Here is a 15485-nt window from a genome sequence, read left to right as displayed (position 1 = left end):
TGAGGATGGTAGAACGAGGCTAGTTAGAAGGTAACCTGATCCACCATCCTGACCACTGCGCTCTCCTTTCTTTTAACAGAATGTAAGCTTGTGAGATGAGGATGGTAGAACGAGGCTAGTTAGAAGATAACCTGATCCACCACCCTGACCACTGCCCTCTCCTTTCTTTTAACAGAATGTAAGCTTGTGAGATGAGGATGGTAGAACGAGGCTAGTTAGAAGAACCTGTTAGAAGGTAACCTGATCCACCATCCTGACCACTGCGCTCTCCTTTCTTTTAACAGAATACATTTACATTACATTTAAGTCATTTAGCAGACGCTCTTATCCAGAGCGACTTACAAATTGGTGCGTTCACCTTAAGACATCCAGTGGAACAGCCACTTTACAATAGTGCATCTAAATCTTTTAAGGGGGGTGAGAAGGATTACTTTATCCTATCCTAGGTATTCCTGAAAGAGGTGGGGTTTCAGGTGTCTCCGGAAGGTGGTGATTGACTCCGCTGTCCTGGCGTCGTGAGGGAGTTTGTTCCACCATTGGGGGGCCAGAGCAGCGAACAGTTTTGACTGGGCTGCGCGGGAACTGTACTTCCTCAGTGGTAGGGAGGCGAGCAGGCCAGAGGTGGATGAATGCAGTGCCCTTGTTTGGGTGTAGGGCCTGATCAGAGCCTGGAGGTACTGAGGTGCCGTTCCCCTCACAGCTCCGTAGGCAAGCACCATGGTCTTGTAGCGGATGCGAGCTTCAACTGGAAGCCAGTGGAGAGAGCGGAGGAGCGGGGTGACGTGAGAGAACTTGGGAAGGTTGAACACCAGACGGGCTGCGGCGTTCTGGATGAGTTGTAGGGGTTTAATGGCACAGGCAGGGAGCCCAGCCAACAGCGAGTTGCAGTAATCCAGACGGGAGATGACAAGTGCCTGGATTAGGACCTGCGCTGCTTCCTGTGTGAGGCAGGGTCGTACTCTGCGGATGTTGTAGAGCATGAACCTACAGGAACGGGCCACCGCCTTGATGTTAGAATGATGAGGATGGTAGAACGAGGCTAGTTAGAAGAACCTGTTAGAGATATAAAACACTTTATACCTGGATCTGAACCAGACTCTCTTATCTCAGAATGATATTATTACATTGCATCTCTATGGCTCTTATCTCCAACGACTTCTAATTCATTCCCATAAGGTGGATCCTTTCTGTCTATCAGGCGTCGATGTTGTGAGTTTACCATGACGTCAAAGGGCAAGCCAGGCTTGTAGTACTTTGGTGTTTCTATGAAGGAGAGGACGTAAGGGGACTTCACTATCTTAATACCAGACTTCTCTGCCTCCACCAGGTCACTGCCTATAGAGGAGTAGAAAGATACAACACTGTGTTAGCCCGCTGAGTCAAAGTTTAGGCATTAGCTTGGGGAGCTACCACAAGTCTTTAGGTCTCAAGCAAGGTTTTAAATCAATCCTACCATAGTTTGATCGACTGGGTTCTAACCTAGGCATTAGCTTGGGAAGCTAACGTAAGTCATCAGGTTTTGGATAGCTTGCATCTGACCTTTTTCATTCGAAGGTCCATTGTAATTTAATTAAACTCAACTTAATTCTATAAAACTTGATTGACCTTACCTGATTTGGTCAGCACTGAGGCCTTGACGTAAATAGAGCTTCCAACCAGGGAGCTGAGGTCGGGGTAGGCCTTCCTGATCTCCGCCATGGTCAATGTAGCGGTGCCATGCTGCAGCTGAAATTAAGGAAGGAAAATGGCAGTTGTTGTTGTATGTTTGCACTTTACGCTGAATTGATCTTCCTTTGATGTGTGAGGTGTGTATGACTTTAAGTTGTGGAAAGGGTCTAGCACTTCATAATGTAGTGTACCACCAGTACTCACATTGGTGACCTGCTTGATCGATGGTAACCTCCTCTTCTCCTTGTTCACCTCCACCCCAAACATCACGTAGGCCGTTCCCTGGACAGCTTCACCATACAGGTAGCTGTGACCAAAGAAATACAATTACTAGAACAGCCTCACCATACAGGTAGCTGTGACCAAAGAAATACAATTACTAGAACAGCCTCACCATACAGGTAGCTGTGACCATAGAAATACAATTACTAGAACGGCCTCACCATAAGGTAGCTGTGACCAAAGAAATACAATTACTAGAACAGCCTCACCATACAGGTAGCTGTGACCATAGAAATACAATTACTAGAACAGCCTCACCATAATGTAGCTGTGACCATAGAAATACAATTACTAGAACGGCCTCACCAAACAGGCAGCTGTTACCATAGAGCTAGAATTACTGGAACAGACATTTCCATTCAAGTCAACAGTCGTTCTATGATGGGTGAGCTATTTTTGTGACAATTATCCATTATCACAACTATTATTACAGTGTTATGTCGCTTTCACGTCCTGTCGGGAAACTGATATTTCCGACTTGCTTACTCGTTGTAGAACGATGATATCCGAGTTTCCCACTTGGGAAGTATCAGAATCAACCAACAGGAAGCTCTCCGCAAATAACTTAGGTTAATTTTAACTCTTGAGGTGCTGAGTATCTGAAATGTCATGAACCCGGCATTAGTAACACTTTGTCTGAAGGGGCATTAGTAACACATTAATAAACAATCAGACTTCAGTGGGATCTCCACCACCAGCTCAGTATCATCCAGACGGAGGAAGGGTTTCATAAACCCTACATAACACATTAATAAACAATACAGTAGGTCTACTTCAGTGTTACTAACCTGGCTGTGATCTCCACCACCAGCTCAGTATCATCCAGACGGAGGAAGGGTTTCTTGGGAGTCAGTGTGACATTGAAAGCAGGCAGCACTGCAACAGAGCATTGTGTTAGCTCTCCAAGCTTCTGGCCAGGCTTTAGCTCAACGAGTAATAATATGGATAGGGAACCACGTTGAATGACGCACAGGGACGTGCAGACATATTTACAAAGCTCTTCCACCTACCGTATTTCTTCACCTCAAACTCACTACTGAACTTGTTCTGTTGCCAGTTGTCAAATTTTGCAATGATCTTCCACGTTCCCTCACTATGACACACACACACACACACACACACACACACACACACACACACACACACACACACGTATTAGCATTTGTAAATGGCAGTAGGATAGTGGTAACACTTTGTATGGACATCCTCTTCATACAGTATTCCAAGCACATTTATAACGGCGTATGAGTTATAACTGCTCATAACGACTACATTCATAGAGCATTATGACCAGGCGGCATAATGATTTATAAAGCAAAGTGTTACATATTTGAAAACCAGGCTAGAATCCTCATATCAGGCTAGAATCCTCATACCAGCCTAGAAACTTCATGATGTTCCTGACTTACTTGACTATGTCAGGTAGAACGTGAGTATCAGCAAAGATTCCATTGTTAGCTCTGGTCCTGGAGGTCTGTTTCACTACGACGCCATCTGAATTCTGACACACACACACACACACACACCTTAAATCGTATGAAATATTTGTATTTCTAAAACATAATGAAGTGTTACTTTATATAATTGAAGACATGTAGGCTAAAGGGCATGTGATGAACTTTTAACCACCTGGAATTCAATGGTGATGGAGCTGTTGAAGGCCTGGAAGGAAGGTGTAGACACAAAGGCCCTGCAGAGTACTGCAGAGAGAGAGGGAGAGAGATCAGACAGACTAAGAGAGAGACGCCAGTCATCATTCACATGAACGAACCTAACATGTCATTGAGAACATCCCTCTCTCCCTCATCCCCCTCACCAGTGTCTCCAGGTTTGTAGAGGGGCTTGTCTGTCTGGATGAAGATGTATCCAGAGTGGAAGGAGACCATAACAACCTGTTCAGCTTCGTGGTAGCCCCCAAACTCTGCTTTCACATACACATACTGGTTCCTGGAGGACTCCTCGTTCCCCTTGTCCAGACGCTCTGAGGGGAGCTGGGAGGGGAAGAAGAAGTATTTTATAAGCAGATATTAGCCTTTATAATGTCTTGGAGGTTCAGTCAAAATGGCAGTTATTTATTCTGGATCATAAAGACAGTATAATAAGGCATTATCGGGGGACATACATACTCATGACAAGTCTTAATCACCTGTATGGTCTACTCTTGAGGGTGAGGTGAATTGAACTGAATCACCTGTATGGTCTACTCTTTGAGGGTGAGGGGAATTGAACTGAATCACCTGTATGGTCTACTCTTGAGGGTGAGGGGAATTGAACTGAATCACCTGTATGGTCTTCTCTTTGAGGGTGAGGTGAATTGAACTGAATCACCTGTATGGTCTACTCTTTGAGGGTGAGGGGAATTGAACTGAATCACCTGTATGGTCTTCTCTTTGAGGGTGAGGTGAATTGAACTGAATCACCTGTATGGTCTACTCTTGAGGGTGAGGGGAATTGAACTGAATCACCTGTATGGTCTTCTCTTTGAGGGTGAGGGGAATTGAACTGAATCACCTGTATGGTCTTGAGGGTGTGGTGAATTGAACTGAATCTAATGGAATTACCTGTATGATCTTGAGGGTGTGGTGAATTGAACTGAATCTAATGGAATCACCTGTATGGTCTTGAGGGTGTGGTGAATTGAACTGAATCTAATGGAATCACCTGTATGATCTTGAGGGTGTGGTGAATTGAACTGAATCTAATGGAATCACCTGTATGGTCTAGTCTTGAGGTTGAGGTGAATTGAAATGAATCTAATGGAATCACCTGTATGGTCTTGAGGGTGTGGTGTATTGAACTGAATCTAATGGAATCACCTGTATGATCTTGAGGGTGTGGTGTATTGAACTGAATCACCTGTATGATCTTGAGGGTGTGGTGAATTGAACTGAATCTAATGGAATCACCTGTATGATCTTGAGGGTGAGGTGAATTGAACTGAATCTAATGGAATCACCTGTATGATCTTGAGGGTGTGGTGTAATGAACTGAATCTAATGGAATCACCTGTATGATCTTGAGGGTGTGGTGTATTGAACTGAATCACCTTTATGATATTGAGGGTGTAGTGAATTTAACTGAATTACCTTTATGATCTTGAGGGCGTAGTGAATTGAACTGAATCACCTTTATGATCTTGAGGGTGTAGTGAATTGAACTGAATCACCTTTATGATCTTGAGGGTGTAGTGAATTGAACTGAATCACCTTTATGATCTTGAGGGTGTAGTGAATTGAACTGAATCACCTTTATGATCTTGAGGGTGTAGTGAATTGAACTGAATCACCTGTTTGATCTTGAGGGTGTAGTGAATTGAACTGAATCACCTTTATGATCTTGAGGGTGTGGTAGCTGTTCGCCGGGCCGAGTGTGACGGTGTCCTGCAGGAGCTGGTACCTCCTCTCCGGGTAGTTATGGACTGTTATGGTGACGGTGACAGGGCTGTTAAGGCCATGGGATTCTAAATAGATTGACTCCTCACTGTCTGTTCTCAGAATGTTAGGGGCTAGGAGGATGAACCTGGGGTGAGGGGGAGAAGAGAGGAGGCGAGGGTGGAGGTACAAGAGAGAGGAGAAGGGATGAGAGGGAGAACAGGGAGAGGATTAAGGAGGGAGAGGAAGAGAGTGAGAAGATCACTTTTTTATTTTATAATCTTACCCATTTGGCAAACTTTGACATGCATACAGTAGAGTAGTATTTTAGTAACCGAAAGGATTGCCTTTTGTGTTTATAAAGATACTTTTGGGAGCACTGTACCTTGGTTCCAGACTGGTGTGGTCTTTTGTATTTCTTCTACTGTAAATAAATGAAGCATTGTTTTTTCCTTTAATGCCAACATTTGGTATTGCAACATGAGGGTTCAACAAGGTAGAGAAGATTCTGTACTCACTCATGAAGATCAAAATACATGTCAAGGTCCATTGGTTCAAATCTGAATGGGCACATTGAGTGTTGTATACATTTCAGAGAACTGCATTGTTCTTAGACTGATATTACTAATAATACATTATTGATTATTATGATTACATATTGCAGTTACGTGTTATTGTGAATTAGGAATATAGGGAATATTTAGATTTGAGCTGAATTAGAATAGAAGAGATAATAAATCATAAATCATAGACCCTACCGGCGGCGATCCCATGGTCGCATCCTAAAAAGTTGAGAAATACATCTGTTAAAAATGTGACAGTCAGGGAGTACAGTTTAAAACAGCCCAGAAACAAGTAAAAAATAACTATATTTTAGTATTTTGATTAGCCCACTGTGTAATATACAACCCCAAGAAATCGCACCTGTCGGCAGTCAAGTTTAAGAAATAGCACTTTTAGTAGAGAGCCAAAACGTAGTACGGTCTATGGCAGCAAAATGAAAAGTTGAGAAAGGAAAACTTACCGTTCTCGGTTTGGGTTGTTGAATATTTGGGCGCAACAGCTACAGAAAACACAAAGCAACAAAATGTTGAGCAGTGTTCCCCCTGCCATTCTGACAGTGTATGGAACTAAACTCTCACCACACTGGGGACAGAACTCTTTCACACAGAGACAACACCCCCACCCCCAGAGCCCAGCCCCCAAAGAGTGTGATATTTTGGCAGACTATATTCAAGCAATACCTATCCCTTTTTTAATTGGTGACCAAATGCAGCTAAGCTTCAAATATGCTAAGAGGTCAGTTGCTTTTGTAATCATGTAACATACCCCAAATAGTATGCCTCCTCTGCGTGTGTGTGTGTGTGTAGCAAAGACAGAACATTTGATATTCCCAATATGAATCATACATCACTGGGATCCATGGCTGTGCATTATGTTCTAACTTATCTTGATCATGGCTTATAGTTTCTATAAAGAAAATACAAAAACGCCATTGATTTACAGCGAGACCTGCAAAGGCCCGGATATTTATCAGATTAGATGAAATGTACATGTATTACCAAGAGCAATGTGGACATACACTGCATATCAGAGGACAACTGTTTTCAATGACATTCATAGAATCACTCCACTCTGTATAATACACGACTTCTACACAAATCAATACAACTGGAAAACAACCTCTCGTCCATGGTTATTTAGGGTGAAAAGATCCCGTTGTCAAACACATACTGTACCTTCAGTCCCAGTCTCACACACACACACATTTTGGCCATAGAGCAAACTGTCTCGTAGCCGGTTTACACCAGACTGAATGCAGGGCTCACCATTGTTTCAATACACATAGAAAGTGGGTACACATGGATGCACATCACAATGATAAAATGTAAACCAAACAGGAGACAACTTAGTCATTTTGAATACATTCTATTGACACAGAAGCGCTACTGTACCTAGCAAAATAGTGTCGCAGCGATTGCGAACTAAACCATTTTAGCAGGCTAGCTTATCATTTTGGCTAACTATGGGGCAAAACTATTCTCAAATGTACCGTTAATTAGCCACCGCAAAATCTCTTTTGCTAGCAAACACTGCAGCGGGTTCTATGACATCTCCACTTTCCAAGCATATTGAGCTCAGCATTCAGTCTGTTTTAACCAGGCTAAAGGTCTGGTTTGTCTTACACAAAGTCAACAGTCCATCCTCATACTCCTAGGTCTGGCTTCAGGGTGATGTTTACCATAGCTACAGATCTAGGATCAGATTCCCCTCCCCCAACCGTAACTATTTAGTGGAGGAAAGTCAAAACTGACTCAAGATCAGCATCTTGGGGAAACTTCACCCTACACCCCGGGGTCGGAGTCGGAGGAGTCACTGTAGTCTGCAACCAGTGACGTCCTCAACACCCCAGAGCAACCACTGTCATGGTCCTCCAGTACTGTCCCACAATCCTCTCCTTTCGATCGTCCTCTGTCCTCTTCTTCTGTGGTGGTGTTAAGAATCTGCATCTCCAGAGATCTCATGTGAGTTTCAACCATTTCCTGTCTCTGCTCAGGCTGTGCAACTCCCAAATCTGTCCCCCCAGTCCTTTGTGTTTGTGCAACCTGTAACTCCTTCCCCTCCGGCGAGAGACTGTTTCCCAGATCATTGGTTCCTGGGTCTGATTTCCTGCGTGTGACTGTAGCGCAGGCCTCTGGTTTGTTCCCAGAGCCCTCGGTCCTCCTGTGGATAACCACACACACACACTATCAATCAACTGTGTAGCAAATATGGTGAACCCACTGCAACAGGTTAGCACAACAAAAAGGTGGCTTAGGTTACATGAACATTACTGGGCCTGTTTTCACAAAGCGTTTCAGAGTAGAAGTACTGATCTAGGGTCAGCTCCCTCCTGTCCATGTAATCTTATTCATTATGATCTAGAAGGGAAAACTGATTCATACATAATGATGTTGATAGATCCACTAACATTCATGTAAATTGTAAAGTCTTTTGACTAGTTGTGTGTTGGGCCCAAGGAAGATTATCTGTCGTCATTGGCGTCAGCAAATAGGGAAATTCTAATTCACCCATTCATTGACCTACCTCCTTATGAGACTGTGTGGGTTAGGGGAGGAGACTTGGGGACCCAGGGCTTTGGCCACAGTAGCACCTTTCCCCTGTAGGCCCAGCTTCTGAAGTAGGCTGCCTGCAGCGCTACCTGGTGGCAGAGTGGGGGAACTGAACCAGGAGCGGCTAGAGATCTCCTTCCGCTTGTAGTTCTGCCTGTCATCGTAGGCTAGAGGAAGGGGATGAGGAGAGAAGGCATGAAGGTTCTTTTATGAAAAAGTTTGTGTGTGTGTGTGCGCGCTTGCCTGTGATATAGTGTGTATGAACAGTGTGTGATTGAGAGAGTCTGGTTTAGAGTGCATTATTATTCTCTGTGTGTGTGGTGTACATGCCCACTTACAGTCAGGAGCTGTGTAGGTGAGCAGTGCTGCTAGTTTCTTGTCCTCCTCTTTCTCGGGCAGCAGAGGGATGGACAGATTTGTCCTCTTTCTCACGGCGTTGTCTTTCTCCTCCTCCTCCGCCATCACTTTCTTCTCAGTCTGCGTATTAGATCAGTGGAGATGAACAGTTAAGTCAGCAGCCCTACACCTATCCACCCTATTTACACAACGTCCCATTGAGATACATCTCCTTTACAAGGGGCTTCTCGCATCCTCGCCGCCTTTTGAACCATACTGGAGGAAAAACTCCCAAGACTAGAGGGAGGCGAACAAGTGTACACATCAGGAGAAGGGTAGAGAATCTAAATGTGGCCTGGAGTGCATTGTAAATTGTAATTACTTCGCTACTATGGCCTATTTATTGCCCTACCACCTCACGCCATTTGCACACACTGTATATAGACTTCCTTTTTTTCTATTGTGTTACTGACTGTGCGCTTGTTTATTCCATGTGTAACTGTGTTGTCTGTTCACACTGCTTAGCTTTATCTTGGCCAGGTCGCAGTTGTAAATGAGAACTTGTACTCAACTAGCCTACCTGGTTAAATAAAGGTGAAATAAAATAAATAAACAGTTATGATCTGAATGCAGTGCATTTACCCTGAACTTCCTGCGGAGCTTGCTGTTGAGTATGAAGTCGTCCTTCCATCCAGCCTGGTGATCCTGTAGCTCAGACAGAGAGGGAAGAGCCTTCCTCAGTTTCTCCTTGTCCTTACCACCATGGTCCAGCTTATACATGGGGTCCGTCTCTAACTTCTCCTTCTCACTACGCTCTGGGGAGACACACAGAGGGAGCAGGGACAGGAAGGGGGGGGGTATAGGGGGTGGTAGAGAGAGGGAAATAAGTGGGGTAGGTGAGAAAAGAAGAGAGCACATGAGAGATAAAGGGAAGACAATGAGGCCTAAGAAGTGAGCAGATAAGACACAGAAATGGAGGAATAAAGGAACTGATATCAATAGTGCCATTGTTGGAAGATAATCGGAGTCAATTCTGTTTTGGGGTTTGACATATTAAAGAATAAAGAGGTCGCGACTAAAAGGTGGCTGAGAGGCCAAATGTCATTAGTTGCAAGGAATGAGGATGTTCGTTGTCGGCCATATCCCATCCTTCCTCTCACACACCTAACAGAATGTAAAGGTCAACGAGGAGAAATGAGTTACCTGTAGTGAGGATCTGTTCATTGTCAGCCATATCCCATCCTTCCTCTCACACACCTAACAGAATGTAAAGGTCAACGAGGAGAAATGAGTTACCTGTAGTGAGGATCTGTTCATTGTCAGCCATGTCCCATCTCTCCTCCTTCCGCTGTGCGCCGCACACGATGACGTAATCACAGGTGGCCGGGTCTGTCTGCATCTCAATGTAGTTCACACACAGGTGGCACTTCATCCGGAACCTGAAGAGGAGCACACAGGTAAACCCACACAGATGTATGTATTGGCCTTCAGTGTGTGTGTGTGAGATGTGTCTGGTCTCACCTGTAGATTGGCGTGGTGTAGTAGTTCCCCACTTTCTTCTTCTCAGCGTTATAACGTACACCTGAGTGACACAAATGTATGATAAGAAATGGCTGTAATTGATCACGTTTCTGAAAAAGGAAAACGTATAGCAACTTGCTGGAAAACTGAGAATGGAAGAGAGAGCTTACCCATGCCGATGTGATTCTTGCAGCCATCACACCAGATATTATAGGGCATCTCAAACCTGTGAAAATAAATAGACAAGAGTCAGTTTCCTGTAACCCTCCTGTAACCACTGAATTTGATGTTTGTGTTACTGACCGGATGATGAGGATACCCTGGGACAGTTTCCTGGCCCTCTCTCGTAGAGCATGGGTTCCATGGTAACCATTGAGGGAGCCATGCTAGAGAGAGGGAGGGGGAGAAATGGAAAGGGGGAAAAGAGAAAGCGAGAAAAGAGTCAGAGTGAGAACAGGTTAAAAGAGGCTCACGTGTAGACTGATTTCTTAAACCCATTAACCTATCGTGCATCTATTATATGTGATGATGGTCAGTAGTCATATTTACCTTCTGTGGGTCGAAGTCCGGAGGGTAGTAATGGTTTTGTCCTTTCCTCTCACCCTGAGAAAGGAGACATGGAAAAGGAGGAAAGTGTGAACACCTAGTCAGTATTCAACACACTAGTAGTTAACAGTGCTCTTTTGTCCAGCTGGTGGCACCAGATCCTCTCTACATGGATAAGGGGAAGGGGGAATAACTAGTCAGTTGTACAACTCCCGCATTTAACCCAACCTTTCTGAATCAGATAGGTACTGCCTTTAAATTATCATCCTCGTCACGGGACCCGGTGAGCAGTTGTTGTTGGGGGTTAGCTGCCTTGCTCAAGGGCAGAACGGCAGATTTTTCCACCTTACCGGCTCGGAGATTCGAAACAGCGACCTTTCGGTTGCTGGCCCAACGCTCTTAACCGCAAGGCTACCTGCCGCTCCAGTGGGGCTTCCTCGCCGAGGAAACCTGGTGCCACCAGTGGGGCTTCTTCGCCGAGGAAACCTGGTGCCACCAGTGGTGGACAAATACTAAAATAGCTCATTTACAAGGACACTAATGTTCGCTACTAGTGTGTTGAACACATTTTGATGTGGCCTGGCAACTTACCATGTTGTTAGCTTGTACAGCGCACTAGAAGATAGCCGTTGTCACCTAGGGGAGAAAACACAGGGTCATAGCTTCGTTTTTGTGTTTACAAATGTTTGCACACCTTCAAGTTAGCCATCTAACTTAGACGTTCGAAATAAGATTGTTTATTTACAAGCACAACCGCTAGTATAGCTAACTAGCTCACGCTACCATCTTGAATAATAAGCCAAACAACCGTTTTAGGAATGTAACAGGAGATGTGTGCCCATAATTAACACGAACTGTAACCGAAACATAACTGTTTTCGAAGAAAAACAATTGAGATATCACAAAGTAGCGTGCTCCTTACAGTTTTCCAAAGCATTAGCTAGCAGAACAAAATCGACAACAGTGCATACACAAAAACGTCACTTCCGTTTTGTGAGAAACGTCACACATTGGTGTCTGCTTTTTTTAATCGTCTCTGATTAATTGTGAAGATATTTTCGTATACTTATTTTTGTACTCCAAGACCCATTGGAAAAGTCCACAACTATGACAATTCACCTTTTTACCTCCCTCCTCCGTTGTAAGTTGTTATGATGGAAACCAGAGCGTCCATCAAAGTGAAGGGAGATGGGCAGTCAGGAGACAGGCCAAAACTCCTGGATAATATCAAAATAACTCAGTTAGCATAGGCACTGGACTCTGGAGAAACCTCAGACTGTGTGTGTCTGCCAGGGGGGTTATAACTAGAGTTTTGACCGGGTGGATGTGCCAGAGACGTGAGGGATACCCACTACAGGTGTCTCCCTTAACAGAGAGAATAAACAGTCTGGCAGGTAATGACTGAGAGTGGGAAAATATATTATCTCCATAATCATTCTATTCTGGATGTTGGTCTGACCTGGGTCAATACAGTATGTCAATTAGACCTAGGCCTATGATAGAACAAGACTGTCTCTCCAGCTATGAAAGGATTTTTTTTTTCGAATTTCACATATCTCTGAATATGAAAATGTTTCCCCCACCAAAAAAGATTACAAAAGTAGCTTTTTAGGCTACTGACTTCTATGTCAATTTGTATCTGCCCCTCACTCTCACTGTTTTCCTTTTTAATAAAAGCAATGACTACATTGGAAGAAAAGAGGCGTGGCCAGAGAAGAGGTCTGGGGAAATGATGGGCTACTGTCTATCAAGGATCAGGTGATTAGGACTGGAGGGAGGGATGCAGGGTAAGGAATGGAAGGGAGAGGTCAGGAATACAGCAAGAAGGATGGAGGGAGGGAGGGAGGGATGCAGGGTAAGGAATGGAATGGAGAGATCAGGGATACAGCAAGAAGGATGGAGGGAGGTAGGGAGGGGTGCAGGGTAAGGAATGGAAGGGAGAGATCAGGGATACAGCAAGAAGGATGGAGGGAGGGATGGAGGGATGCAGGGTAAGGAATGGAAGGGAGAGGTCAGGGATACAGCAAGAAGGATGGATGGAGGGATGCAGGGTAAGGAATGGAAGGGAGAGATCAGGGATACAGCAAGAAGGATGGAGGGAGGGAGGGAGGGAGAGAGAGAGGGTAAGGAATGGAATGGAGAGATCAGGGATACAGCAAGAAGGATGGAGGGAGGTATGGAGGGGTGCAGGGTAAGGAATGGAAGGAAGAGGTCAGGGATACAGCAAGAAGGATGGAGGGAGGGAGGGATGCAGGGTAAGGAATGGAAGGGAGAGGTCAGGGATACAGCAAGAAGGATGGAGGGAGGGAGGGATGCAGGGTAAGGAATGGAAGGGAGAGGTCAGGGATACAGCAAGAAGGATGGAGGGAGGGAGGGATGCAGGGTAAGGAATGGAAGGGAGAGGTCAGGGATACAGCAAGAAGGATGGAGGGAGGGAGGGATGCAGGGTAAGGAATGGAAGGGAGAGGTCAGGGATACAGCAAGAAGGATGGAGGGAGGGAGGGAGGGATGCAGGGTAAGGAATGGAAGGGAGAGATCAGGGATACAGCAAGAAGGATGGAGGGAGGGATGCAGGGCAAGGAATGGAAGGGAGAGATCAGGGATACAGCAAGAAGGATGGAGGGAGGGATGCAGGGTAAGGAATGGAAGGGAGAGATCAGGGATACAGCAAGAAGGATGGAGGGAGGGAGGGATGCAGGATAAGGAATGGAAGGGAGAGATCAGGGATACAGCAAGAAGGATGGAGGGAGGGATGCAGGGTAAGGAATGGAAGGGAGAGAGCACGGATACAGCAAGAAGGATGGAGGGAGGGAGGGAGGGATAAAGTGAGAGGGGGATGGAGATGTTGTAGGTGGAAGGAGGGAGGGATCAGGGATAGGGCGAGACTCAAAAAGGATGGATGGAGAAAGAGATGCTCAGGGTGGATGGAGGGGGGGATGGAGACAGATGGAGGGATAGAGAGAAAGAGATTCTCGGTGCAGGTGTCTATCTGATCCAGATTTACGTTGTAAACAGCATTCCCGAAGTTTGATATTCTGTGGCATTGAGTTTGACATTCCGTGGATAAATCCCCTTAGAATGCTTCCCATTACAGGAACTCCCATCTAACATTCCTGCCCGGCACAGACAGACAAGCCCTATTTGGGCTGACCCAGAGAGACCAGCCCTCTCCGCGGTCCAACCACCACCAGGAATGCACAAGCCAGCAATGCTCAGGAAGAGATATCGATCTGACCTGTCTGTCTATCAGTCTGTTAGTACCATGGATCCATCCCTTCATCCCTCCATCAGTACATGTCTCTATCACTCTATCAGTCTGTCCAGTGGATCCCTCCGCGATCTAGGCCTAGATTACTCTATCATTCTATCAGTCTGATAGAAAGGATCCCTCCTCCTCTAGGGATAAATGGGCCTATCAGTCTATCAATGGGACATCTCAGAGAGTGATATGTCTATTGCCAGGAATTTACAGACAGCAACCTCATCTCTTAAACCAGTAGAAGCCCTTACCGAGTAGGATAAGTTCCCCCTAGTCATGGTCAGTTTAGCATCTTTCTCCCTTAATGGTTCAAGTTAGCAGGCCATGTTGGGGGGACGTGAGCTCAGTTGGTCCTAGAACTGTGCTTAGAGAGCCTGTTGCACCATCAAACAACACTGTAAGCCCATCAGACACAGACAGGCAGACTCTGAACCCTTCCAAGAGAGTTTATCTTTATTTACTGCTCTACACCAAACGTTAGGAGAAGAGATTTGAAACAAATGTGTTTCCACTGATCCCTACAGGGCCTGATCCAGTTGTGTTTTGAACCTGGGCCAAGCAGTCTGGTAGTTGCAGGGAGAAAGACTGCTCTAAGATCAGTTGAAGTATGTTTCTCTGAGGTTAATGGTTATGGTTTGGCAGAGTGAGACTGATCCAGAGTGGCATTATCTGATATTGAAAGGTCTGTAGATCCCCTATAAACAAGTCACCTGCACAGTAGATCAGCTGCGTAAGGTGGAGGCTGGACACAAGGTAGCCAATAAGCAATGCTCCACATTGTTATCAGACATTACTACAGTGCACAATTAGTAACACCATCAGCCATTGGCTCGGTGTAAGGAGTAAGGATTTGACACTGCAGTGACTGGCCGTCCGAGATGCTTTTGTGATGAAGGCTTCATATCGAATCGGGATGACCGCCGTTTAACTCAGAGCTTTCTCTCCAGGTGAGACATCAGCACTCGGGGTAAGAGACGGAATACAGAAAGAAGCTCGCAATACACATTCATCTCCCGGTTAATCCTCTCGGAAAACATGGAGCGTGAGAGGGCAAAGGGCCTGACACATTCCTTCCACCTCCGCGCCCGGAGAAAAGGATGAAGATGGAGAGAGAAAGAGGGAGGAGAAGGAGGAGGAGGGATACAGTGATAGAACAATCCCCTTGGTATTTCTCTTGAAGATATGGTCTGGAATTTAAAGATGTCTCAGGTAGAGAGGAATGAGAAGAATCTGACAACAGTGTCATGTCAGGAAAACAATAACTCATATAGGCCTATACAGACAATGGTGTATCATGCATATAGTATGAAACAAATGTATATTACACTTCATGTTTCGCATAGAGTATTTGGAAATGATCACTTTTAGCCCAGCAAGGCCATAGAGTCA

The 15485-nt window shown here is 45.2% G+C and overlaps 2 protein-coding genes and 1 long non-coding RNA gene across 4 annotated transcripts in view; 1 reads left to right on the top strand and 2 right to left on the bottom strand.

Moving 5' to 3' along the window:
• Positions 1-6500, bottom strand: part of LOC115127517 (complement C3-like) — a 32794-nt gene extending 26294 nt beyond the window's left edge. Inside the window, exons 1-13 of one of the 2 annotated variants that reach the window (XM_065001329.1) lie at positions 6346-6500; positions 6080-6103; positions 5840-5881; positions 5707-5745; positions 5277-5469; positions 3767-3941; positions 3580-3650; positions 3360-3451; positions 2961-3043; positions 2739-2826; positions 1873-1975; positions 1611-1725; positions 1220-1335 (exon numbers count right to left, since the gene is read on the bottom strand). In XM_065001329.1, the coding sequence (XP_064857401.1) occupies positions 1220-1335; positions 1611-1725; positions 1873-1975; positions 2739-2826; positions 2961-3043; positions 3360-3451; positions 3580-3650; positions 3767-3941; positions 5277-5469; positions 5707-5745; positions 5840-5881; positions 6080-6103; positions 6346-6434 (1230 nt within the window). In that variant the 5' untranslated portion in view covers positions 6435-6500. The remainder of the gene's footprint in view (positions 1-1219; positions 1336-1610; positions 1726-1872; positions 1976-2738; positions 2827-2960; positions 3044-3359; positions 3452-3579; positions 3651-3766; positions 3942-5276; positions 5470-5706; positions 5746-5839; positions 5882-6079; positions 6104-6345) is intronic. The other variant, XM_065001330.1, reaches the window with a different exon arrangement.
• The window catches only part of LOC135560148 (uncharacterized), a 630141-nt gene that overhangs the window by 600966 nt on the left and 13690 nt on the right, over positions 1-15485 (top strand). The window lies entirely within an intron of this gene.
• On the bottom strand, positions 6817-11844 carry yju2b (YJU2 splicing factor homolog B). Its single transcript, XM_029654753.2, has 11 exons — positions 11760-11844; positions 11429-11473; positions 10841-10894; positions 10595-10677; positions 10462-10517; positions 10292-10352; positions 10067-10209; positions 9413-9585; positions 8773-8911; positions 8409-8601; positions 6817-8045 (listed from the first exon to the last, which is right to left on the bottom strand). The coding sequence occupies exons 2-11, from the start codon at positions 11429-11431 to the stop codon at positions 7667-7669; spliced, it is 1284 nt and encodes a 427-aa protein (XP_029510613.2). The 5' UTR covers positions 11432-11473; positions 11760-11844; the 3' UTR covers positions 6817-7666.

This window comes from Oncorhynchus nerka, linkage group LG15 (assembly GCF_034236695.1).
Source record: "Oncorhynchus nerka isolate Pitt River linkage group LG15, Oner_Uvic_2.0, whole genome shotgun sequence".
Lineage (NCBI taxonomy): Eukaryota > Metazoa > Chordata > Actinopteri > Salmoniformes > Salmonidae > Oncorhynchus > Oncorhynchus nerka.
This window is presented reverse-complemented; position numbering and strand designations above follow the sequence as displayed.

Bases quoted from the DNA above. Each gene is read 5' to 3' on its own strand.
- yju2b (XM_029654753.2), bottom strand. The intron at 10,678-10,840 runs GTAAATATGACT...CCCTCTCTCTAG, and splicing joins CGGACTTCGACCCACAGAAG to CATGGCTCCCTCAATGGTTA. The intron at 10,518-10,594 runs GTCAGTAACACA...TTATTTTCACAG, and splicing joins CAGGGTATCCTCATCATCCG to GTTTGAGATGCCCTATAATA.